This window comes from Colletotrichum paranaense, assembly GCF_030867605.1.
Source record: "Colletotrichum paranaense strain IMI 384185 chromosome Unknown Scaffold_2.1, whole genome shotgun sequence".
Lineage (NCBI taxonomy): Eukaryota > Fungi > Ascomycota > Sordariomycetes > Glomerellales > Glomerellaceae > Colletotrichum > Colletotrichum paranaense.
This window is the reverse complement of record NW_026848960.1, coordinates 2,678,827-2,703,026: the sequence shown is the minus strand read 5'-3', so window position 1 is coordinate 2,703,026 and position 24,200 is coordinate 2,678,827. Positions and strand designations below refer to the sequence as shown.

General features: G+C 54.2%; 9 protein-coding genes across 9 annotated transcripts; 5 read left to right on the top strand and 4 right to left on the bottom strand.

Moving 5' to 3' along the window:
* Window positions 1-188: 188 nt before the first annotated feature.
* On the bottom strand, window positions 189-4,150 carry CPAR01_02810 (glycosyl hydrolase family 38; the record flags this gene model as incomplete). Its single annotated transcript, XM_060487097.1, has 5 exons — window positions 189-798; window positions 851-1,581; window positions 1,636-3,379; window positions 3,443-3,823; window positions 4,146-4,150. 5 exons carry the CDS (start codon window positions 4,148-4,150, stop codon window positions 189-191), a joined length of 3,471 nt encoding a protein of 1,156 aa, XP_060354425.1.
* A 667-nt stretch (window positions 4,151-4,817) lies between these two features.
* On the top strand, window positions 4,818-5,525 carry CPAR01_02809 (uncharacterized protein; the record flags this gene model as incomplete). Its single annotated transcript, XM_060487096.1, has 1 exon — window positions 4,818-5,525. The coding sequence occupies one exon, from the start codon at window positions 4,818-4,820 to the stop codon at window positions 5,523-5,525; it is 708 nt and encodes a 235-aa protein (XP_060354424.1).
* A 259-nt stretch (window positions 5,526-5,784) lies between these two features.
* CPAR01_02808 (uncharacterized protein) lies at window positions 5,785-6,726 on the bottom strand (the record flags this gene model as incomplete). Its single annotated transcript, XM_060487095.1, has 1 exon — window positions 5,785-6,726. One exon carries the CDS (start codon window positions 6,724-6,726, stop codon window positions 5,785-5,787), a length of 942 nt encoding a protein of 313 aa, XP_060354423.1.
* A 3,373-nt stretch (window positions 6,727-10,099) lies between these two features.
* On the top strand, window positions 10,100-13,243 carry CPAR01_02807 (MutS domain V; the record flags this gene model as incomplete). Its single annotated transcript, XM_060487094.1, has 2 exons — window positions 10,100-10,570; window positions 10,655-13,243. 2 exons carry the CDS (start codon window positions 10,100-10,102, stop codon window positions 13,241-13,243), a joined length of 3,060 nt encoding a protein of 1,019 aa, XP_060354422.1.
* A 463-nt stretch (window positions 13,244-13,706) lies between these two features.
* CPAR01_02806 (ribosomal protein L10) lies at window positions 13,707-14,806 on the bottom strand (the record flags this gene model as incomplete). The annotated part of the gene is made up of 3 exons (XM_060487093.1): window positions 13,707-13,733; window positions 13,783-14,550; window positions 14,633-14,806. 3 exons carry the CDS (start codon window positions 14,804-14,806, stop codon window positions 13,707-13,709), a joined length of 969 nt encoding a protein of 322 aa, XP_060354421.1.
* Window positions 14,807-15,247: 441 nt separating this feature from the next.
* CPAR01_02805 (WD repeat domain-containing protein) lies at window positions 15,248-17,031 on the top strand (the record flags this gene model as incomplete). The annotated part of the gene is made up of 3 exons (XM_060487092.1): window positions 15,248-15,825; window positions 15,882-16,583; window positions 16,638-17,031. The coding sequence occupies 3 exons, from the start codon at window positions 15,248-15,250 to the stop codon at window positions 17,029-17,031; spliced, it is 1,674 nt and encodes a 557-aa protein (XP_060354420.1).
* Window positions 17,032-17,531: 500 nt separating this feature from the next.
* CPAR01_02804 (DnaJ domain-containing protein) lies at window positions 17,532-18,962 on the bottom strand (the record flags this gene model as incomplete). The annotated part of the gene is made up of 4 exons (XM_060487091.1): window positions 17,532-17,851; window positions 17,905-18,741; window positions 18,798-18,867; window positions 18,927-18,962. The coding sequence occupies 4 exons, from the start codon at window positions 18,960-18,962 to the stop codon at window positions 17,532-17,534; spliced, it is 1,263 nt and encodes a 420-aa protein (XP_060354419.1).
* A 2,729-nt stretch (window positions 18,963-21,691) lies between these two features.
* CPAR01_02803 (uncharacterized protein) lies at window positions 21,692-22,985 on the top strand (the record flags this gene model as incomplete). Its single annotated transcript, XM_060487090.1, has 6 exons — window positions 21,692-21,739; window positions 21,796-21,865; window positions 21,915-21,938; window positions 22,000-22,655; window positions 22,741-22,871; window positions 22,946-22,985. 6 exons carry the CDS (start codon window positions 21,692-21,694, stop codon window positions 22,983-22,985), a joined length of 969 nt encoding a protein of 322 aa, XP_060354418.1.
* Window positions 22,986-23,531: 546 nt separating this feature from the next.
* CPAR01_02802 (cytidine deaminase) lies at window positions 23,532-24,200 on the top strand (the record flags this gene model as incomplete). Its single annotated transcript, XM_060487089.1, has 3 exons — window positions 23,532-23,887; window positions 23,983-24,064; window positions 24,123-24,200. 3 exons carry the CDS (start codon window positions 23,532-23,534, stop codon window positions 24,198-24,200), a joined length of 516 nt encoding a protein of 171 aa, XP_060354417.1.

Below are 24,200 nucleotides of genomic sequence, written 5' to 3'. Positions count from 1 at the left end.
AGGTATTCACGTCCCAGGCGCCTACTAAAAGCCTTCATTATCCATCGCAGCGCCTCCTAGCCCAAGTGTATATATTCGTGGTCCAAGATCTCGCTCAAGGTGGAGGCGAGCTGTTCGTTCACCTCGTCATACTCATCCTCATCCGAGGGACACTCGTGATCGAGACCGCAGTCGCTCAAATCTTCGTCCTACAACTCGAGGCGGTATGTTGCGATCTCGAAGGGTCGCAGAGTAATCGAGAACTTTCCACCGTCAATCTTGATTTCCTCAATGTCGTCCTCCAAAAGGTTGCACTTGAAAACGCGCTTGACGTCCCAAGTCGTCTCAATGACACCCTTGCTCTGGCCGCCGAGACTGTCGTAAACGCGAAGAATAACGTTGCGGCCCTTGCGCTTGGGGAGCTCGCCACGCGTCACATCCTCGTCGTCCTCGCCACGCTTGACGGTATCGAGGATTAGGGAGCCATCCCCAGTGAGCTTCACAGGGCTCTTGTTGAGAGATGCCTGCACGGCGCTGGGCGCAGAGAGTAGCTTCAGAGGGCTGTTGAAGGCGTAGGCTGCCCGTACAGTGGAGGAGCTCAGTGTTCCTTCGTGAGGGAAGATCGCCCAGCGAATTTGGTGCGTTCCCATGTCAGCGTGAGCATCAGGAGCCTTGGGAGACCGAAGAAGAGAGAGGCGCTGCAGGTTACCGACAGTGGCGAAACCATACTTGCTATCGTTAAGGATAGAAACTCCGTAGTTGTGCTCAGAGAGATCGGCGAAACGGTGGCAGCAGACCTCGAACTTGGCCATGTCCCAGCTGCACAATTCATTAGCAATAGCTCTGTCATGACATATTGGAAAAAGCATACCTGGTGTTGTAGTGAGTAGGTCGCTTCACAAGACCATACGCTGTTTCGTAAGAGGCCTCGGTATTTCTGACATCCACGGGGAATTCGACCTTGAGGAACTTCATAGTCTCGTGCCAGTCAACTTCAGCACTGCACTCAACCCATGACTGTTGCCCCTTGAGGGCGGCGGAGAGAGAAATAGTGGACTTGATCGAACTTTCTTCGCTGATCTTGATCTGAGTAGTCAAGCTGACGCGATGGGCCTTTTGCTCAGTAATTGACGTTGTGCCACTCGGGAGCTCCTTTCGAGTGTCGAGATGGTACACCTCGACATCCCAAGCTTGCCAGTAGAGAGGCTTGTCATCAAAAATGACATACTGATTGGCCTTGCCTCCCTTTGCGATCACCTCGCGATCGGCATTGCGGTCGTAGAGGGATGTAATGGTGCCATTCTCGACCTTGACCTTGAGCTGGTCGTTTTGTAACACAAAGACGCCGCTGCTAACTTCTTCAATCGTAACAGCTGGTTCTTCTTCAGAAATCTTGAAGGGACGAATGGTCAACAACTGGCCCTCGCCGCAGGCAACACCCGCTTCGGTCTCGGATATTTCGACAACCTCCTTGCGGTGCCAAGGGAGAGTATTCAGGGCAACCGTCTCACTAAGACGGCCGGTGGTGGCGGCGGACGCTCCAAAGACACTGTGGATATCTTCAAGAATCTTCTTGCCCGTCTTGAAGACCATGTCATAGAGCTAGCCAATCTAGTCAGCAATAGTTCAGGTGAAATCCGCTGTGTCGAGACTTACCTCGTCTGAATCATCGTAACACATCTCGATGGAGCTACCCGGAAGACAATCGTGGAATTGGCAGAGCAGAACAGCCTCCCACATATCGTCAATTTCCTTCTTGGGATACTTGTAGCTCTTGCTGGTATCACTAAGCGTCGCAATGGTGGCAAGCAGTTCAACTTCCCTGAGCAGGACCTCCGACTTGCGGTTGTTGAGCTTGTTGTTCGCCTGCGTGGTGTATGTACCACGATGAAGCTCGAAATAGAGCTCGCCGTACCAGGTGACAAACTCTGTGGCTTTCGGCTGCAGCTTGTCGAAGAAGTCATCGACGCTGTTGCCCATCTGCACTCTAGGCAGCATGCCAATCTGATCGGAGATACCGCGACACCGGCGGAGCTTTTCGAGGTGCTGCCAAGTAGGGCCGCCGCCACCATCGCCCTTTCCGAATACAAGCAAGGAGGTGTGGTCCTGGTCCATCGACTTGTGCTGGCTGACACTGCGCTTCACGTCGCCAAAGTGTGCTTCGGCAGTATAGGTCTCTGATGGTGGCATGTGGCAGATTACTTGGCTACCATCAAGAGCAACCCAGTTGAAGGTGGTGTGTGGGAAGTTGTTGATGTTGTTCCAGCTGAGCTTCTGGGTGAGGAAGCGATTCATGCCAGCAAGTCGGCACAGCTGTGGAAGCTGAGCAGCGTATCCAAAGGTGTCGGGAAGCCAGAAGGTCTGGCAACGCTCGCCAAAGTTGCTCTCAAAGAATCTCTGTCCGTACAGGAATTGTCGCACAAGAGACTCTCCACTGGGCATGTTGGTGTCGTGCTCGACCCAGCTGCCTCCGATAGGATGGAATCGGCCCTCCTTGACCTTCGTCTTGACACGATCAAAGGCGTAGGGGTACAACTCCTTCAACCATTTGTATTGCTGGGCTTGCGAACAAGCAAAGTTCAGCTCTGGGTATCGATCCATCAAATCGCACTGGTTAGACCAAGACCTGACGACTTTGCGCTTGGTCTCAGCCCAAGGCCAGAGCCAACAACTATCGATATGACAATGGCCAATGCCGTAGACTTGAGGCTCTTTGTCATCGCTGTAGACCTTGTGCGAGTCGACATTCGAACCAAGGTACTCCTGAGCAATCTTTCGACACTTTACGATCGATTCCTTGTTGCCGAGCTCAAAGGCGTCAATGACATCGGTGGCAACCTTGAGAGCTCTGTGCTGCTCCCACGAGTCCTGAGGAAACTCCCGTGCAGCATCGCCAATGATCCAGATATCAAAGTAAAGTGCTCGTGCTTCGGGGTTGACAGCAACTATGTCAGCCCGTCCCAGTTGGAAGTACTTGTTTGGGTCTGGAGGCTGAATTGAGTCTCCACCGGGAGCGTTTCCAAACATGCCGTTGCAGGCCATCTCGATGTAGATGATGTGTTCCTTGCCGTCCCTGAACTCCTTGGGCAGGATCCATTCTACCCGCTCGCCACCCCCAGTAAGACCCTGCAGCGGCTTGCCATCATCGGTCCAGATGAGGCCTTCATTATTGGCATCCCAGTGAAGTTCAAGCAAGTCCTTGTCACGAAGTTCTTTCGGAACGGTCAAGACAACCTTGAACCAATGTGTCGACCATGATGGGCCAAACCAGGCGCCCACCTCGGTCTTTTTGAATTCGTGCGAAACAGCGTCCTTGAACGTTGGTCGAGTGGTTTCGGGAGCGTCCCAAACGGACAGTTTAACATGAGGTTCGCCCGATGCGGTGCCCTCCGTCATCATGCTATAGCGCAGTTAGCGGGACGTTCCCCAGCTTTACTACGGAGCATTGTGGGGGGTTACGCACGCCAGGAGATTGTGCTTCTCCCATTGCCCGGTAGAGTAGAATTGGTTAATTCTATCCTTGTAGAGCTTTGAGATCCATTGTCCGACAGGTCGAGACGCGAGAGCTGGGTAAGAGCTCTTGCTCTTGAGTTCTTTTCCGCCGCCCATGGTGGTCTGTCCAGCGAAGCTGTCGAGTAGCCTGTCTTCGGACTGCTTCAATTGCTCGACGGTACCAGGTGGAGCTGATCGATTGTTCAATCGGCGTACACGATGGGGCACCGATAAGTGGTGATGATCGGATCGCGAAGCAGTTAAAGGTGGGCCGGCGCCTTGTTCTTCTGAAGACTGGGAAGCTCGAAAGGTGTCGTTGAGGTGTTGATTAAGGGTTTTGGAGTTGTTATGGCTACGAAAGGAGGGTGTTCTTGTTAGCTTTGACCTCGGGATTGTCTGAAAGCAGAGACGGACTCGAAGCTCTTGAGGGGGGAGCTAAGGTAGAGCACGGGAGTACCCCTGCAGTACAGATAGACAGACACTGAAACACAGCCAGTAGGAGCGTGCGGGGACAGCTCGGTGCAGCGACAAGTGCGGGGAGGTTGGGCAAAGGATGGGCGTGTGATGGAGGTGACGCAGCCATCATGCGATCCCCCTTGGAGAAGCTAAGTAGCTCGGAACACCGGGCGGAATATGCTCGGTGGATCGTCCACCATTGAGAGCACCTCACATACCTCATCTTGTCGATGTGGTGATACGAATACAGCGCCCAGCGGCTGAGAGGGGAAGGTGACGGTATAGAGGATTGTCGACAAGACCGATGTTAGGATTGTGATTCGATATCCGCCCGGGCTGAGATGGCCAGAGCAAGAAGCGCCACGGATGGAGATGAGGTAGACGAGTACAATGAGGATACGGATGGCCACCAAAAAGGAACAAGTGCCCTCGTAGAAAGGAAACAAGAAACGATGCAGAGCACAGCTTGTTATTGTGAGGTGTCGAATGCCACCTTGCAGTAAGTGTGATGTTGACGATAGAATTTGGAGACAGCCAGGATGTACCTTCGTCGGTGTAAGTCATACTTTCATTGCTTTCGACCGAGTGTACTTACCCCCAGCCGGTATACACCAACACGCAAGTACGGTTGCTTTCGACTGGCGCAGTTGCAACTTACCTTGGTTCATCCATGGTCATACAGGTATCGCGGTCCAAAATGCTCCTGCTGCGCCTGAAGTGGGCGAGTACGTAGCGCTTCTCAGAAACCTAGGTTACACATGAAGGGGGCTCCGCAACGAACTACCCTGTGGCTAAATATTGTATTTTGGTTAGAAGCACCTCCCTACCCGGATTACTCGTTCACTATCTCGACCACGTTGCATTGTTTCCCATACGCGCTTTCGACTTCAATGTCCATACAACGGATCAGATGGATAGAAATGGTGAGAGAGGGAAAGTCATATCATACAGTCAGGGTACTTGGTCATAAATATTCACAACTTCGAATTGGATCTCGTGAACAGTTGCCCAGCCATCAAACGCAATATCACGCACCACGATTTGACAAAAAATGGTCTTGTGAGCTTGAGACGCAAATACAGTTACACCAATACAACAACAAGAAGAGGTCACATCATTGGGAGACATCGGGCAGAGCAGGTGTCAGTTCTGTACGCCTTCGCTTGCATGTAAAGGTAGAACGAGGTGGATATCCGGGGCAACCTGTAGGGAGTGGGAGACGTGCAGATGAGTGCGCATATCGCTTGTCAGTCAAATGGGGAACCGGCGGCAGCTTGATCGCGATGACCAGATCACCAGTTAAGAGCCCGAGGGCACACTCTTTCATAGGAGACCCCCTCCACTTCCCATGTGCAAGAGAACAGCACCGGAAAATGTCAACCGAAGGAAGTGGCGCCAATAAAAGACAAGCCCAACCCCGGTTGGTTGGAGGGCATGGCTTGCTGTTCGTAAGCGAAAAGCGATGGTTCGATTGTTCCACGAGATTTAAAAAATCGGTGCCCGCCAACATACGATCCCCCGATTTAAGGTTTCCCCCCCTCTACTTCTATCACTTTGCAAGTTCAGAGGCAGATATCCATCAGCTTTTCAAGGCTTGAGATGATCACTCATCAGCTGAAACTTGTAGAATGGGATGATGTCAATATGTTGTAAGAATATTCGTCTTTGTTTCCTACAGACGCGGTCCAGGATATATAGATACTATGTGCAGAGTGGCCAAAATAGCAAGGTATGTAGATCGCCCAGGGTAACTAATCCAATCGTCACATCGTTGTCCATGCCCGCCGTTCAACGCCACACATTAAAAAAGCCAAAAAGCCGAGAAAGAAGCAAACCTGAAGTCCCCAAACACCAAATTCAAGATGACAAGCCAGAGTCCTTGCCCCGACTTCCGGTGCCAGTGCCTGTACCGCGGTGAACGAGTTCGGATCCATCTTCTTCGTCCTCCTCATCGTCTAGGTCCAAATCTTCATCGTCGTATTCTTCAACTTCCCCATCTTCGAGCTCATCCTCCATGAGCTGGTCAAAGTCGTCGTCGGCCTCGCTCTCACTCTCGCTTTCGTCCTCCTCGAAGCCTAGCACGCCGAGGATGGGCACTTCCACCTTGCGGTACTGACTCCTAATCATGTTGTCGGCCATCTCAAATAGCTTGGTGTCTTTGTCCGGTGGGACCTCCTTGTCCATGGAGAAGTGGGCTTCCTCTTGGTCAGCGAGGTCATCGAGCCCCGGGATGTGCGGTGATGACATGCCCTCGGGCACATTCATGACCCAGCGCCGTACTCCTTCGCCCTTTGTAACGCGGGATCGGGTGCTCTGCGCCCTCAAGCCGGTGCGGAACTGCTTCTTTTGCCTCCGGCGTCTCCGCTGAATCCGGTCGCGGATGTACCACGCCACCACCAACATGGCTGCCTGCATCATCTCTTGACACTTTTGCCTGTGCATGTTGGCCCAAGCCTGGCATCTTTGCTGCTGCGCGTTGGAGATAGCCTGGCAACGTTGCTGGTAATAGGCAGCGATACGCGAAACCATGGCGACATATCGGGGATCCATGGGCGGCTGGTTCGGGTCTGCATTCGCACTAGGAATCGACGTCGGCTTTGGAGGGGCCATGGACGGGTTGTTTAATGGGGATTGCTCCTTCTTCATTGTGACATGATCATTGGTGATGTTGGCCTCGGCGGCCTTGCGTTTCAGTTGAGCAGAAAGGGGAAGTGCAGGTTTCCGGAAGGAGAGATGCTCGGGCGGAGGTGTGACGGGAGCTAAAGGGTTGAAGTTGATTGTAGGTAGATGCGCCGCCATAAAGGGTGGATGTGATGTGAGCAGCGTTGCTCTATCGTGGAACGTGGTGTAGTTGGTTTGGTGTTATTGAGGTTCAAGTTGCAAGTGCACCGGGGCGTGTAAGCGAGTTCGGTCTGTTGTCGATCGAAGACACGTTCGTAACAGCAACGGGAGAATGGTGTCTAATATCTGAAATACTAGACAAGTCGTAGGATAAGGTATTCAGTAGTGATAGATAACAGAGTGAGGTGAGTCCGGGAGGATCGAGGACCAGGAAGGAGTCGTGGATGTTGGGAGCGGCGGGAGTAATAGTAGTGGTTGTGGTGGGCGGTGGTGGTGGTAGTAGTAGTAGTGTTGGCAGCAGATGAGACGGATAAGGGTGTGGGATGGATGGGATCCGCTGAAGACAGACAGACAGGCGAGGTAGACGTATCTAACCAAGTGTTCGGTAGGAAATGAGGGGTGACTGATTGGAAACGGGGGGCACTGAAAAAGAGATATATACCTACAAGGCGATATTTCAAATGCAAAGGGCGACATGACGGCGCATGTTGCCATGTTTGGGCCAAGGGTCTGATGATAAATTTGGAGAGTGAGCGAGAATGGGCTGAGAAGGAGTCGAAATCGGCCGATACCGAATGGCAACCGCGCCGTACTTTTGGGGCCAGGCCCGGTACGTACCCCACGTACCTCAATGCTGTAGGGCGGGCGTCCCAGGTACTTTCACCGACTTGTTGCAACTCCGCTTACAACGGCCATCCCGTGAGCCACGGGTGGGTCCTCTTGTCTTTCTCTCTCGAAGGTGCTCCTTCTTCCTTCCGTCGCACTTTCCATCCATCAAGCGGACATCGGGATTAGGGGATTGTGCTTTCCTTACAGCCATTTACCGGTCAAGCGCATTACCTTCCTGTAAAGTAAGGTACCTGCTTACCAAGGTGCCTAAGGTAAAGGGAGGTAATGGCGGTCAGACTGTACTTTCCTTTCCGTCAAAAAGCGATGTATCCGGCGCAGGTGAGGTAAGCAGTGGGTGGCATTATTGTGCTTACACGTCGTCGCAACTCTCCGGGCCCAACCTAACCTCATTACACCTCACCTCGATAGCCAGCCTGGGTGAAGTGGGTGGACTCTCATCCAAGCATCATCCAGTCGCCTGGTATGAGTGTGGCATGCTACGATCCGAACCATCCATTTCCCCATAATCCCATGTTGCACTGTCCCATCGTCTGCCTTGCGTCCACATGCGTGCACGTCCGACGATGTCTTCTCCAGATAGCCTCCAGCAGCCGCTGCCAGACCAAGCCACCCCATTATCACACATGCCGTCTCAGTAGCCACACTCGCACAACATCAACGCAACTTTCGCTTTTGAACTCCATCTTTTGTTCACATTGGCTTTCTCCCCCTTACCAAACCCCCGTTTGCAGCCCCGCACGCTGCGGATCGGGTCCTGGCATGCGGATTCTTTTCTCCATCCATCGTCAATGACAAAACACAACAGCCCATGTCTTTCCATCTTAACCGGACATTCCCATGCCGCCGCTGCCATGTGTCCAGGCCCAGACACCGCCAGCACACATTACATACAGGTAGTTGTCAAGCTAGGAAGACACCACGAGCAAAGCTACCCTGGAAAGGGCAAGAAACGCAGGGTGCTGCCGCACAATGGAGATTGGGTGTTCTGGGGCGGCGGCAACCTCTGCCCGTCTGCCCATCTTTGATTGTCTCCAGCCCACCCTCATCCGCCTTCCTGCAAGCAGTCTCAGGCTCATAGGTTAAGTTCCCCCTAAAGACCCAAAAGACCCGAAATGGTCAAGGTGATGGATCCAGCTGTTCGTTGATCCCAATGGCCGGTGAGCCACGATATGGCCATGACCGCTACGTATGATGCGACCCCCGCCCTGTCAATCTCAACATGACGGTGTTATCATTCGACCATCGCCCGCAGAGCTATGCACTATAGCACCAGCCTCACCACCAACAGAGAGTTCGCTTCCTCTCAGTGGTTGTCTAGGCGCTGTTGGCATGTCAGACACTGTGTTTTTGTGCCCGAAATTCTGGTTCTTTCGTTCACCTCCTTGCTGCAACGAGGCAACCACGATGCCGGATCGTTCCGCAACTCTGGCCCAAGAATACCCGAACCTTCCATCCAAAACAACCCGGGGCTTGAGATCTTCAACCTCGAGACGAGTTTACTGGAAAGAAATACAGTCATCCATTACAGGAGCGCACTGTTACCCACACACCATGATCCATTGAAACTCCCTATCTTGGCCAACAGGTTGTTGTAATTGTGGCCCTTTCAACTCCAACGGGCCTCCACGCTTGTCCCTGCTACGTACGACCTCTCCAACAGAATGACGCTAGACGAAACAGAGTCTCGTAAGACGATGATGCACACCAGGCAGGTACCCGTAAAAAAGAACCAACGTGCCTACCCAAATGCAACACCCTACAGCAAACGCAATCTTTGATCGTCATTGATGCTGTCCTTTCTTGGCTTTTTCGCGCTCACAGCAACTGCGATCTTGACACATCCCTCCCTTTCGCCGCAAATCTTGCTTACAAGACCGACTCTATCTGCCTCGATGGGCCAAACAAGACCTTACTTCTGCGGGTACAGGACCCCTAATTCCGATATTATCCCCTTCTCCATTAACCCCGTTTCTTCTCCGCTTGGCAACTCCATTCTTGTTTGGTCCTGCATCCGGTTGGCGAAGCTGCCGCAATGATTACGTTACCACTGCAATAGACTGGCTTTATCCAGATCCCAAGGTATCCGCAGGCATTCATTATTGCCCGCAGTCCGATTGCCTCCCGTCTATTGTGTAATTGTGTTGGTGTAAGCAGGCCCCCCGCCGTCACATCTCCGACGACACAGAGGGCCTCGTTTAACTGCCTGTTTATCGCCGATAGCCTTCAGGAACATGTCATGCCATTTCCACCCCGGTCTGTATGTATGCCATGCTACCTCAACTTAAGGCACCTCAACGCGGTGCGAACCACAAACCCGGACACCTGGACCATGTGCCCCACACAGCAGTTCACAGCGACCGGCCTGCCAGGCCCGTCTGCAAAGAATCCTCCCAATGGGAGCCAATCGATTGGGGCGGATTCAAGCTACCGTCCCGAAAAATCTCGCGATAATTCACGTCCGCGCTGCCGCTCGCATGATTTCCTTTCAACCCATTTCAACCCCGGTTTCCATCTATCTTTTACCCGAATCATTATCCCATCATTCGACTGTAACCTCCGCTTGCCGTCACAGCACCATACTACATTCCTAAGCTCCCTTGCGCATGTACCTACACTGACTAACCCAATCAACCAACAAGGCCAAAGGAAAAAACTTGGATCGACATCGCGTCCAAACAGCTCACATTCATGATATGCTCACATGTTACCCCGACCACTCACCACACTCGCCTGTCATGATCTGGTTATTCCGTTACTGACTACTGCCCGATCTTGTTCTGTCTCCGCACCTCACCTCCGCCTACGCCGCTGCAATGGAGTGACTCGCGGCTCCAGCTTCGGCCGAGAAGTTGGAGTTTCTGGACTGCCGGGCGGGAGGAGCTGGCACTTGTCCGTCTTTGCCAGGGGCAAGAAGACAAAGTCCAAAGTGAAGCTGGATGATCTACCCCAGGGCGTTTTGCCGCTGGATCCCCGTCCCGTGCAAGATGAGGGCCCGACCTATCCAACCGTGGTGCTGCAAGCGCGCCGCAACATGCAAAAATTCGACAACTGCGTGCTCTTGACGCGAGTCGGCGGTTTCTATGAGCTGTACTTTGAGCACGCCGAGGAGTTCGGCCCCCTCTTGAACCTCAAGGTTGCTCAGAAAAAGACGAGTGCTGGTCCGGTTCCCATGGTAAATTAGTTCTCCTCTCGTGTACCAGAAAAACGTGCGTTGTTAGTCTCGTGTTCTTTGGTTCTGATATGTGATGGTTACTAGGCCGGCTTTCCCTTCTTTCAGCTGGATCGGTTCCTCAAGATGCTGGTCCAGGATCTGAATCGCTATGTCGCCATTGCTGAGGAGTTTCCCAATAATGCGTCCGAGAAGGTCAAGTCCGGTGGCCTGTTGCATGATCGGAGAGTTGCTCGTGTCATCACGCCAGGAACCTTGATTGATGAGAACTTCATGGATCCCTATGCCAATAACTACGTGCTGGCTATCCATGCGACGACAGCCCAGTCCGGGGGAGGGGTAGACGAGACAGGAGCCCCAGACTCGTCCCATTCAGCCGCTGACCGGAGCCTGACTCCGGCAACTGGTGACTCTGCCGCACCACCACCGCTACCCCTGGGCCTCGCCTGGCTAGACCTGTCCACTGGCCAGTTCTACACGCAGGCCACCGATCTGTCGGCTCTATCTTCGATCTTGTCGAGGATATGCCCCAAAGAAGTCGTGCTTGACAGCGAGATCCAGGCCCAGACCGACCATGGCCTGTTACCCATTCTCGCAGAGGACCGTCATCTGGTCACGTACAGTCCCCTCGGCGACATCAGGCGTCTTTCTGATTGGACCTTTATGCTGGAGAGCGAAATTCCTCAGGCCACGCGCGATGCCTTCACCGAACGCGAGGTCACGGCCGGCAGCCTCCTGCTGCATTACGTCAAGGAGAGGCTGCTAGGGCTGAGCATGAAGCTGCAGCCGCCGACGCGACACGAGAACATGCAAATCATGAGCATCGACAAGAACAGCGTGCGCTCACTCGAGATTAAACAGACGATCCGGGACGGCAACTTTCGCGGCAGCCTCCTCCACGCCATCAGACGGACAGCTACCAAGAGCGGCGCCCGGCTCCTCAATGACTGGCTCAGCGCGCCGTCCACGTCGCTCGACACCATCAAGCTCAGGCAGGACCTGGTCGCCCGCTTCATCGAGGAGCCGGACCTGCGCGACGGCGTGGTCCTGCTGCTCCGCCGCAGCCACGACTCCCAGCGACTCGTGCAGAAGTTCGCTCTCGGCAGAGGCGACCCGGACGACCTGGTGGCCCTGGCGAACACGATCCATGCCACCAACAGTATACATCAGCTGTTGGCGGAAGCAGCCGACGAGACAACGTGCCTCGCGCACATGACGGCCCGCCTGAACCTCAAGGGGCCCCTGAGTCTCGCGCGCCGTATCAAGGATGCCATCGACGAGGAGGGCATCGTCCACCAGCATGAGATCGAGGCTAGCGAGGCAGGGCAGATGATGGCCCTCGCCCAGGAAATCGTCAGTAACGAAGGCACAGAAGACGATGCAGCTGCTCTCCCCAAGGGAGCCTCCGCCGCCGCGGCGAAGAAGAAGCGCCCCACCTCGGTCCGGGAGGCCTACGCCGACGACAACGAGACGTGGATCATGAAACCCGAAGCCAGCGCCGTCCTACGCCGGCTACACGCCGACCTAGCAGCCCTCCACGCTGAGAAGGAATCCCTCACGGAGACGCTCCGAGACCGCCACGGCGCCGCTTCCCTGACCCTTCGCTGGTCCCCGGCCCTCGGCCACTTCTGCCATATCAGGGGCAAGGACGCCGCCCGCGCCTCCACCAGCATCAGGGCCCTGAGTTCCAGCAAGTCGACGAGCTCCTTCCACGACCCGGAGTGGACGCAGCTCGGCCACCAGCTCGAGCACGCCCGGCACAGCATCCGCACCGAGGAGCAGCGCGTCTTCCACGCCCTCCGCGCCGCCGTCGTGCTCAACCTCGTCAAGCTGCGTCGCAACGCCGCCGTCCTCGACGAGCTCGACATCGCCACCTCCTTTGCCAAGCTCGCCGTCGAGCAGGGCCTCACCCGGCCCATTGTCAACAACTCCACCGGCCACACCATCATCGGCGGTCGGCATCCCACCGTCGAGGGCGGACTCCACGAGCAAGGGCGCACCTTTATCCGCAACGATTGCCTAGTAGGAGGCGGCTCCGGCTCCGGCTCCCAAGGGGCGAAGCTCTGGCTCATCACGGGGCCCAACATGGCAGGCAAAAGCACCTTTCTCCGCCAAAACGCCCTCATCACGATCCTCGCGCAGGTGGGCTGCTACGTGCCGGCCGATTACGCCGAGATAGGCGTCGTCGACGCCCTCTTCAGCCGCGTCGGGTCCGCGGACAACCTCTACCGGGACCAGAGCACCTTCATGGTGGAGATGATGGAGACGGCGCACATTTTGCGTAATGCGACGCCGCGGTCCTTTGTCATCATGGACGAAATTGGCCGCGGCACGACGCCCGAGGACGGCACAGCGGTCGCGTACGCCTGTCTGCATCATCTGGTGACCGTCAACCAGTGTCGGACGCTGTTCGCCACGCACTTCCACCGTGTTGCTGACTTGGCGGTGCGGGATGGATTGGGCGGTGGCGAGGGTGAGGGTGTGAGCGAACGGGTACGGGTAGAGATGTATTGTACGGATGTGGACGAGGATGAGGACGGCGGGTTCGTCTACATTCACAAGCTGGTCAAGGGCATCAACAGGCAGAGTCACGCACTCAAGGTGGCAAAATTGGCCAATCTGCCTGAAGCGGCTGTAAGCATTGCGAAAAAGGTTCTAGGTATTGAAAAAATCTAGGCTAAGTAAGGCGTGGTGGTCATCATGTTTGGCGGCATGGGGAACGGTGGAGAAAAGTCACTGTACGATAGGGCGGTGTGTTGTCAAAACCTGTACACTTTTGTATGTTAGCCATGATACCCACGTGGAGCTGAGGCTGAAAAGTAAAGATAACGATTGAAGTTGCTCTCTCATACGGAAATTGTGTGTGACATCAAGTAGATCAGGGTTAAAAAGCTCTTGAACATTTAAATAATCATAGGAAGCGAGGGGGAGGTTATAGAAAGAAGAAATAAGCAAGTACTAACCTTCGAGGGACGGAGAAGTGAATGCTTACGAGCATAGTCACATCACCAAGAGTCAAGAGCGAATCGTTTTTGCCGTCAAATGCGATGTGCTTGATTGACCGGCAACCCATCTATACAGCGATCAAGATCCACGTATCTTCGTAAACCCATTCGTAGCCCAGATAGTAGCCGTAACATCACCGATTTCCCGTCAAATTTAGTCGCTAGAAAGGATGTTAGCAATGGCAAACCGCGCAGAAGGGTTGGGTGAACATACAAGAGACCGCCGAAGCCGCCATCCTCATCGGACTCCTCCTCCTTCTCCTCCTCCTTCTCCTCGGCCTTGGTCTCGGCAGCGCCGCCGGAAGCAGCACCGGCAGCGGGAGCGGCAGCGGCGTAGGCGTCGGGGTTGGCGATACGGTCCTTGAGCTCCTCGATCTCGGGCCAGGAGATGTCGGTCTCGATGGCGACAGCGAGAACCTTCTTGTATCCGTTGAAGAAAGAGTGGATGACGGAGGGAAGGGTGGGGAAGTTGATGGCCAGGGAGACGGCGGCGATGGCAGTGACAGCGCCGGCGAAGGTCTTGAGGAGCTGGTCCTCGGAGATGTCGAGGACATCAGCGGGGAAGCAGTTGCCCTGGTCATAGACCTGGGCGATACCCATGCCGTAGGTGAAGGGGGAGATGTTCAGCATGTTGAGGAGGGTGGCCTCGGAGGGGCCGACCTTGGTGTTGGCCTCGACGAGCTTCAGGTCCGACACAATTTCAATGGTACCACGGGCAATCTTGGTGGGGACACCGAGAGCCTGGAAGAAAGAGGTCTTACCGGGCTCCATACCGGTGTTGCCAGCGGGAACCCAGACATCCGCGGGAGCGAGAGCACCGGCACGGGCAGGGGCGGCGACCTTGTTGGCGAGAATCTTGTCACGGACGTCCTTGAGCTCGCCGTTGGTGAAGACGAAACCGACGTTACCCTTGACGAAGGGAAGGAGACGCTCGTACTCGGGGGAGTCGGGGATGAAGGTCTTGAGGGCACGGCGAACCTAGATTTCAAACTTAGGTTAGCAAACGCGTTCTTCCAAGGTCGGCGATGCGCGATTGAGCTCCGCGTCGCGAAAAACGTACCATGGTGTTCTTTCCCATCAGGACGACACCCTCACCACGGAGGGACTGTCTGATCTCGTGCATCTGCTGAGAGCTGACATTGTCGACGGTGACGATGAAGATGGACTTGTACTCCTCGAGCAAGCCCTTGAGCTTGTCGAAGTAGCCGGCCTTGTTCGCAGTTTTGCCCCCCATATCTTCTTATTTACGAAGGCAGGTTGTTTAAGGGCAAAAGAAATTTTGGGTATTGGTTGGTGATGGGAATTTGGGTATCAAAAGTTGATGTTGTAAAAGGCAAAAAAAAGGCTGTCCCCAGAATTTGCGCTTTTTGCTTCACCAAACGAAATTTCGGTGTGTGTTGCGGCTGGGCGCCGCTGCCCCCATCAGGGCAACCGAGTGGGTCTAATCCCAAAGGAGGACAAGCGCGGGGCAGCCTGCAGGCAGATTGATGGCCCAAGCTTTGGAGAAAAAAGATACATGTTAGCTTGTACCGCTCTTTTTCCTCACAGAGATCTGGTGGTGGGGCATGTGCTCAGATGCAATGAGTCTGAAGTGAAAGTTCTACGTCCCTTGCAGGCGCAACTTCAACTCATGCCAATTGAGCGAGGACAACTTTGAATAAGTCGCATTTTCACGATGAAGGCTCCCTACAACTGCCTCGAGCCTGCGGGTAATGTGATCTTTGCTGCCAGGGGTGGAAAGATTCACTCTTTCAGCCTGGAAGACGGCGCTCACATCTCAACATGGAAGCATCCCGACGTCGAAAAGGCTGCTGCTGCTGCTGCGTCAGCTGCTGCGACGAAAGTTGAGATTGAAGTGAGCTCTGGTGTTCCCACGCCTGCAACCCCAGCCAACGAGGAGGATGGACCGCCCGCCAAACGTCAGAGAGTCGATAGCGGCGAGGAGGGGAAGGCGGAAGAGGCCCAGGAAGAAGTCAAGGATACCGATGCCATGGTTGTCGACAGCGAACCTCAGAAGGCCGAAGAGCAGAAAAGAGATAGGAGAAAGGGAACCAAGAACATGAGGCGCAACAACCGGGATGGCCAGCAAAACAACCGCGGCACAGCTTTTGCGAGAGTCCCGGACTACCCTGTCATCACTATCATGACGACCACCAGCAACGGAAGTCACCTATTGGCCATCTCGGGTCATGACAAGTCTCTTTGGGTCTTTGAGCACGACGGCAAGGGAAACTTGAAGGAGTTGAGCCAGAGGTACGTTGTCCGACTTACACCGTCATGTACATTAGCCTTAACACATAACTCGAAAGACAAATGCCTAAACGTCCCTGTTCGGTCCTCATCTGCCCAGACAGCGAAACCATCTTGAGCGCAGACAAATTCGGAGACGTCTACTCCCTGCCGCTAATCCCCTCGGAAGCATCGCAATCCTCCGACGCCGCGGCTCAGCCCGAGGCTGCCTCCGAAACGGCCCCCGCGGTTGCCAAACCATTCACGCCGGAAGCCAACTCCTTCACAGTGCACTCCAAGAGCAATCTCCGCGCTCTCCAGAGCCAGCTGCGCGAGCAGCAAAAGTCGAAGCGCGACGTCACAAAGGAACAGCCGGCGTTCGAGCACACGCTCCAGATCGGCCACGTCTCCATGCTCACTGCGCTGACGCTTGCGTCAAAGGGGTCCCGCCGGTACATCATCACGGCCGACCGCGACGAGCACATCCGTGTCTCGCGCTTCATGCCGCACGCCCACGTCATCGAGGGCTTCTGCCTCGGTCACGCCAACTTCATCAGTGCGCTTACGCTGCCGAGTCAGGATGTCTTGGTCTCGGGAGGCGGAGACAGCGAGCTATTCGCCTGGGACTGGGAGAACGGCAAGGTCCTTTCCAAATTCGATATCCTGGGGCAAGTTCAGCAAATCGACAAGGAGACTACAAAGGTCGCTGTCGCCCAGCTGCTTTCGGCCAATGTCACGGAGAATGGCTTACAGGTGCCTGTCGTCCTGGTAGTATGCGAAAGGTTCGTCACTCTTATCTCTAACACCAAATCCATGATAGCTAAGTCGATAATCAGCGTATCTGCCATCCTCGTCCTTCGTTTGGCGGAAGACAACACCCTTTCACACGTACAGACCATCTCGCTCCCTGGAAACCCGCTTCACGTAGCACCTATTGCTACCGAGAACTCAATGACGAGCATATTGGTGACCATTGACCCGTCAGAGAACGACGCCGCACTCAACGGTATCGTCTCTTTTAGATGGACCGGCGCCGCCTTCTCGTCCCAGGATCTTGGAATCCAGGACGCTAGCGTGAGTGAGGCTGAGTTCGATATGTCTCACGAGCAGGTGAGGAAATTGCTTTACAATACCGAGGACTTGCGCAAGCGAGGCGATGATGAGCATGGCGAGGAGGGAGAAGGCGAGGAACAAGCGCAGGCTGAAGGCGAGCCTGTGTCAAAAGAATAGACATGGGAAGAACTTGCGTCAAAATTTACGTTGCGGGGGGCTGCATATATCAGGCGGGCAAAAGCAAATCAGGCACGTTTATCATCAATTCGATTCAGCGAATTATCCTCTCTATGACCGTGAACGCCTTCCTACCAAGTCTCGAATGTCCGTCGAGCAAAAGAAGCCAAGTGATGTTTTGAGAATAAGCACGCGCTGGACCAGATTTCCCTGTTAATGTGTGCTGGTCCACTTGAATCCAGCCTCCATTCTCGACGAACCCGACACGGGCGTCTAGGCGAGACGTCGTGGCTGGTTGATTTCCACCATCTGAGAACGGTCTCCCAACGGCGAGCCCCTTCACCGTTTTCATGCAACCGTGTCCGTTCATTCGTGACTGGAGAAAATATGCAATTTCGTTCTGTCGAACGGGTTTGTGAAAAGAAATCTCGCCCACGCCCCCTTCCCCCCACCACGCCAGAGATGCTCGTAATACCAATACCATCGGAACATGACGTCATTTACTGAGAAGCGCACTGCACGCGCTCGGCACCGGGGTGGCCGTCCTCGTCGTCCTCGTCCATACCGCCAGCACCTCCGAAGACTCTAGCCTGGGAGGAGTTGTCGAGATCCTCGAGGTCGGCGGGCTCGGTCATAGCCTCAGGGGGAGGAACGGTTTGCAGCGAAGGGGCGGGAAGCAACTTCTGGAGAGCCTCGAAGGCCGCGGGGTCCTCTGTCCAGCCCTTCTCAGGAAACTTGACGTTGAACTGGATGTAAAGGTTGCCGAAGTCGTGGTGTCTAGGAGAAGGCATACCCTGGCCGCGAACCATCTTGACAGCGTCTGTGACGTGTTAGTAACTACGAACATGAAAGGCAGCACGGAATTTGACATACCAGGTGCAATGGCTTCACCAGGAAGGATCTCGATGCTGAGCCACCTGTCGTCGAGGTGCTCAATGTAGATAGTTCCACCGGCCAGCGCAGTCACCAGCTCAATCTCACACTGGTACAGAAGGTCGTCCTCCTTGCGAGTGAAGCGGTTGTGGGGCTTCTGCTCGATCTCGAAAACAACGTCACCAGCCTGGATACCAGGGGCCTGGTCACCCTCACCGCGGAACTCAACCTTGGTGCCACTCCTGACACCACGGTCGACGTGGACGTGGAGAACCTTGCGATCGACAATGGTCTTCTTTCCGTTGCACTGCTTGCAGCGATCCTTGTCCTTGATCGTCTCGCCCTCTCCGTTACAGTCAGGGCAGACGGTCTGGAAACGCTGGATCATAGGACCCATTTGTCTCATCATGGTCTTCATGCCGTGACCATCACAGCCAGCGCAGCGCTTGACAGCACCCTCCTTGCCGCCACGGCCCTCGCACTTGGAGCAGATGACGGACCGCTGGAGAGCCAGCTTGGAGATCTTTCCGCGGTAGACATCCTCAAGGGAGACCTTGTGAGTGTGGTGAATCGTGCGAGCCTTGGGGGGTCCGCGGTTAGGCATGCCGCCGCCACCGAACATGCCTCCAAGGCCGCCGCCGAAGCCGCCACCGGAACCGAAGAACTGAGCAAACAGATCCTCAGCAGCCATGCCGCCACCACCGCCGGCACCGCCTTCGAGACCAGCCTCGCCATATTGGTCGTAGACAGTACGCTTCTGGGAATCGGAAAGAATTTCGTAGGCGTGGGAAATCTCCTTGAACTTCTCCTCAGCATCGGGGTTGTGGGCGTTCTTGTCTGTGGAGGTCTTGTCAGCCGGCCCGTGAGGATGCGGCGGGTTTATTGGTGCTTACCAGGGTGGTACTTCAGGGCATTTGTCTTGTACGCCTTCTTCAGCTCCTGTTCGGTCGCCGTCGGCGCAACCTGTTTCAATGTTAATGATCTGTCCCAGCTCTTTGGAGGCACTTCCGTGTTCAACGTACGCCGAGGGTTTCGTAGAGCTTCGTTTCTTTGACCATCGTGCTGGTTGGTACAGTAATCCTTATCTAAGGCTTGACGATAACCGGAGTTCTGAATAGGAATCTATGGAGGGGCCTAGGTGACCAAAAGTCAGCTGAATGAATCGAAAATGGTTCGCCAGGTTTGCAGTGTCGTCTTGCGCATTCCCGCTTTTGTGATGCGAACAAGACAGGGTCGAAGCAGAGAAAACCATCGTTTTTTGGCGGCTTCGGGGTAGAGCCGTCTCAGCAGGAGAAAGAGGTAAAGCGGATTTAGTTTGGCGGGTAAAAACATAACTCCGATTCGCTTTGCGCTGCAGGAAACACCGAGAGGTACTCACTTTCTGAAAGAAGCCGAGAATGGCGATTGCGCAACTGGGTATCTGATGTAAAACTAGAAAGAGGGAGATAGTTGCGGGGGAAAGTAGGAAAAAATTGAGAGGAGATCTGTAGCCGGGCTGGCGAGGAAGTTATTGATGGGTGAGGTTCCTGGCGGGGAGGAGTACGGTGGAAATGTACCTTGGCTGAATGGACCGAAGTGCGCTAGTGACGGGACACTGGGACACTGGATTTTTCACAATAAAGGGAGAAGCAGGCTGCAAAGGCGGGTCGCCTTGCGCATGTCCCGCGCCCAAATGGCCCCAAATTGAAATCGATGGAAGAACATGGAATTCTTTCCAGCCACTGTGGCGGTGCTGATGATGCAATACCTGCAGCCTCTCCGTCCTCTCCGTCCATAGGTACCTGGTCCGAGGGGTCTTTGACGGTCCTTCGACTCCTACCTGGAGGACCAGCAGGACCCTGATCGCCCCAGAAATAACTCTTTGTCCGCCTTCCAGGGGTCTCTGATAACAATCTGTGCCATCTCTCAGCCTGGTTTCCCTTCCCCAACCAGCCTCGAAGCCTATTCTTATCCCACGCATCCGACATATCGCAGAAGTAGCCCGTTAACAATTTCCGACAATCTGGTCCCCACCACCCGACGGGAATCTTAGCTAAGCGGGGCAAAAGGTAGAGGTGGATTTCTCATCCGTCATCGTCATTCTGCACTGCGCAAGAACGGCGGACCAGTCTCCATAGGAGTATCAGTCACCGTGGGCGACTGCCTGCTCGGTGGATAGCTCAGCCTCCAGCAAACAGACATGCTCGCTTACACCAGTCTCTAGCTGAGTGCGAGACAACCTCCTTGTCGTACTGTCACATCAGCGTTCCGAGGCCGGCACTCACCCTACTAATTGCTCATCAAACAAATATGCCTGGTTGTAAGTATTCATGTTTCAACAGTTCGTTGAACGTGTGGCAACACAATATTAACTGTAAACCTCATACCTAATACTGGCAAAAAACCCCCACGACTTCGGCCGATGGCATCAGACTACGCTCATCTTTAAGTCATGCGTAGTCGCACTCTATTGTGTCGCATCGTCTCATATGGGCCGTAAAATATTTGTTGAGGTTCCCGGCCTTCCAGAACGTTGACCCGGTTGCGGGTGTGTTCAGGTCATCCTCCTCATCCTGCAGATGTCCGTGATTTCGGACCTTTGGTACCCAATGCACCTCTGGTCGTGCTCGGACAGTGTCGTCCTAGGAACGGTACACTTCTTGCTCCTTTGAAACTCGGCCCTGAATAAGCTCAGTATCTCTAAGAAAGATAATCAGCACTCTTGGGCATACCGATACTCGGTTCTCTTACCACAGTATAAATTCCTCCACTTCTCATCGATGGAAATCAGCTGGCATAGACACCAGCAGAAGCTGGCGTCTTAGCCTCACGGGTTTCGATACTTGGCCAAGGTATTCCAGAACCGTCGCTGCCAACAGGGCAAACCGATTTCAAGAGTTACACCGGCTTACTTCCCCTGCAGTGGGTCACATTGAATGAAAGAAAGTTCGCGCGATTCCTCGACGTATTGTTCACCTTCTAAATGCTTGACTACTCTAGGCTTCAAAGGCTGCCAAAGTATGATCAACAATTGCATTAGGGTCAACAGCACTGCAGGACATTATGATGATCAGCTCATACAATAACCAGCAACCGTCAAAATGCATATGATAGGCCGATCTGTAAGGTAGGTATGCGATCAAATTATTACTAGAAGCTGGTGGGGGAGATATGAGCATCTCCGTCGTCCGGGCCTACGACCAGAATCCTCCAATCAGACAAAAATGATTTGAATGTCACTGATATCGGTAGTAGGCGCGGATCTCAATGGACACCCCGCGCGGGCTGAAAGCTAGAGCCAATGCCGGCCCCAAAGCAACGAAACCCACCGTTAACTGGTTTCGCAGACTGAGTTGAGCCATGTTCTTACGGCATGTACAAAGACTGACTTCTCAAGTCAGCGAGTGGAACAACACCTGAGTCGATGGTTTTTAGATTGATTTTGCAATACCTTATCTCTGACCAAAAAAACAGCATAAATCTTGCACTGGTTGGAGGAAGTTTCGCCTCCACAGTCTGGTAGCTGCAAAGGCTGCCAATCCCCTCGGAGAAGCATCATCTCAGTTCGCGTGTTGGTGACGGCATTGGCCCGTTTGGGCATGCAAGGTTGAGCCGCTCAGAGTCTAGCCTCGAGTGTGGCACAACTTGAGTTTACTTCTTCTGCTCCTGACTTTTTGTATCGAATCTGAATATTTCAGCTCGGCCTCCCTTGTTTTATCTGAGAGGAGACTCTGTTAGGTTCTGTTCTTCTCACGTATATGTAATTACGGTTCACTTTAGTTAGCACATCATCTCATAAATTGCGAAGATGGATACGACTGTTGACTTCAGCCCCTACCGCGCCGATGGCAAGCTTGTACGTCATTGCTACCATTAGAAGTTCATGCATGGTGTACTAAGTATCGTGGCCAGTATGGCTTCGTCTGCGTTGTCACAGGAGCCGCTCAGCCTGTTGGACGGGCTATCATCGAGGAGCTGGCAGGTAGGAGTTTGTTCGCTACCTCGAAAAGGCGTCACTAATACATAGACAGCTCATGGGGCCGCTTCTATATATGGTAAGATGACAACCAAAATCTTGAACGAAACCGAGGACAGAAAATGAATGACACGGTCCAGCATGCGACAAGACGGCCAGTGATGAGACGTTCAAGCCTCTCGTCACCAAGGTGCACCAAGAGCACCCCAACACCAAGATTATTCCCTATCCATTCAACGTTGCCAAAGAAGAAGAGACTCTGGTTCTCATTGACGAGCTTCTCAATGCCTTTGGGCGCCTCGACATTTGGGTGTCATCCGCAGGCCTGCTCGGGCCCCCGTCCATCAACGAAACGACACCAGCCGACCTCCAGCGGTGTTTCGAGGCACATTCCATGGCGCCCTTCTTCGCGCTCAAGTATGCGCCTCCCGCCATGGCCAAACTGACGGAGAAGCAATCGTACCCGAACGCGGCGCCAAAGAGCCAAAAGTACGGCAGCATCATCGTCATCAGCAGCGTGGCATCGACGTATGGCGGGTGCTGGGGGCCGTGCTACACGATGGCGGCCCACGCCGCGCTTGGTGTCGTGAAAGCCGGCGTTGCTGTGCTCAAAGGTTCGGGGGTGAGGATCAACTGCATTTCTCCGGGCCAGATCGACGTTGGCCTAGATTTGAACGGGGTGAGAGTGCTCTGCTTCCCCAAGCTGAGCAGAACGGTACTGATCAGTGTTGCCGTACAGGTCGATATGAAGGGAATGAACTCCCAGTTCCCGCCTGCGGTCTTGCAAGGAAAGGAAGTAAGTCGAAAACCCCACAAAAACAAGGGCGAAGAAGGGAAGGTTAGGCCCGACGGATCTATAAACTGACACTCCTCATCCAAAGGCATCGGAAGCAAGCGTGGGCCTCGAGCGACCAGGTAACCCTCAAGAAGTAGCTCGAGTAGCCGGATTCCTAGCTTCGGGCTTCAGCTCCTATATCACGGGAGCAAACCTGGTGGTCGACGGCGGCTCTTCGTAAGTGTATCCTGTCAAGGCACATCTCGTGACCCCATAACCAAGGCATTAGCTCACGGATATCGATTACCTAGTGCCATGAACCCGCTTACGATACCCCTCGGCAAGGCGTAAGTTGGCGTTGAAGGTAGGTAATCAGCTAAGGATAGACTGCGGGGTTGTCCAGTGGTTGCAGAACGGCGAGGCGTACATGCTAAGCCATGGTCATATGGGGGGGGGGGGGGATGTCCGTCCAATCCGGGGGTCTAATGTCATGAGTGTAAGCAGCCCAACTAGGCAGGAAGTTTGGAGGCGGATACGGACGTCTGCGACGGTTGGGAGAGGACGGGAGGGTTCATGGCAAGTGCGGGTTTTCGGTTCCAAAACTGATAGCAAAAAGATTACTTTGAGGAGACGCAAACGGAATTCGGAGACGGCCGGGGGGCGCTTTTGGCACCCGGACCCCCCATAAATGGAGCATGCCAGTAGCTCTCACAGAGGGCGTTCCCACCGTAGAGACCGCCGAGAACAAACTAATAGCAGCAGCCCGTGTACCCATCATCCAAACTACACACATAGGATCATAGATTCGTCTCATACATCACGTCCGTTTCCTCATCTCTCAACCTCATTATATCACTTCCTTCCCCACACATATCTTTGCTCTCACTTAAGATCAATATGGGCTTCACACCAGAGGTTTTCGATATCGCCAATGAGTCTCAGACGGCCGAGACAGCCAAAAAGTACGGACTTACTCCAGCCGAGGTGACTGAGCTTCACCAAAAGGCAACGGCAGCAAAGGCGACGGCGTACTGCCCTTACAGTCAGTTCCGCGTAGGAGCCACACTATTGTCTAAAGATGGACAGTACACATCTGGAGCAAACGTTGAGAATGCCTCTTATCCGGTTGGCACGTGTGCCGAACGAGTAGCCTTTGGCAAGGCCATCACAGAGGGCATCCGGGGTTTCAAAGCTGTCGCCGTAGCCACCGATATTGAGGCTCCGTGTAGCCCGTGTGGCATGTGCCGGCAGTTGTAGGTCAACCTCTTGAAGATACCCTAGTCCCGCAGCCTTCGGATACATATCATGAACCATCAAGGCGACCCTTGACTGACATTTCTTTTGTTAGCATCCGTGAGTTCGTGGACCTGGAAACGCCCATCCTCATGTTCAACAAGGACGGAAAGTATGCAGTCATGCGACTGGAAGCCGTAAGTTCACAAAACCCAAGTCATTGAGCCGAACTCTTGGGCTGATCATCGTGAATAGCTTCTCCCGCTGTCGTTTGGCCCTGAGTACCTCCCACCACCAGACGTTCTGGAGAGGGCCCGGGCCGGCGGAAAATAG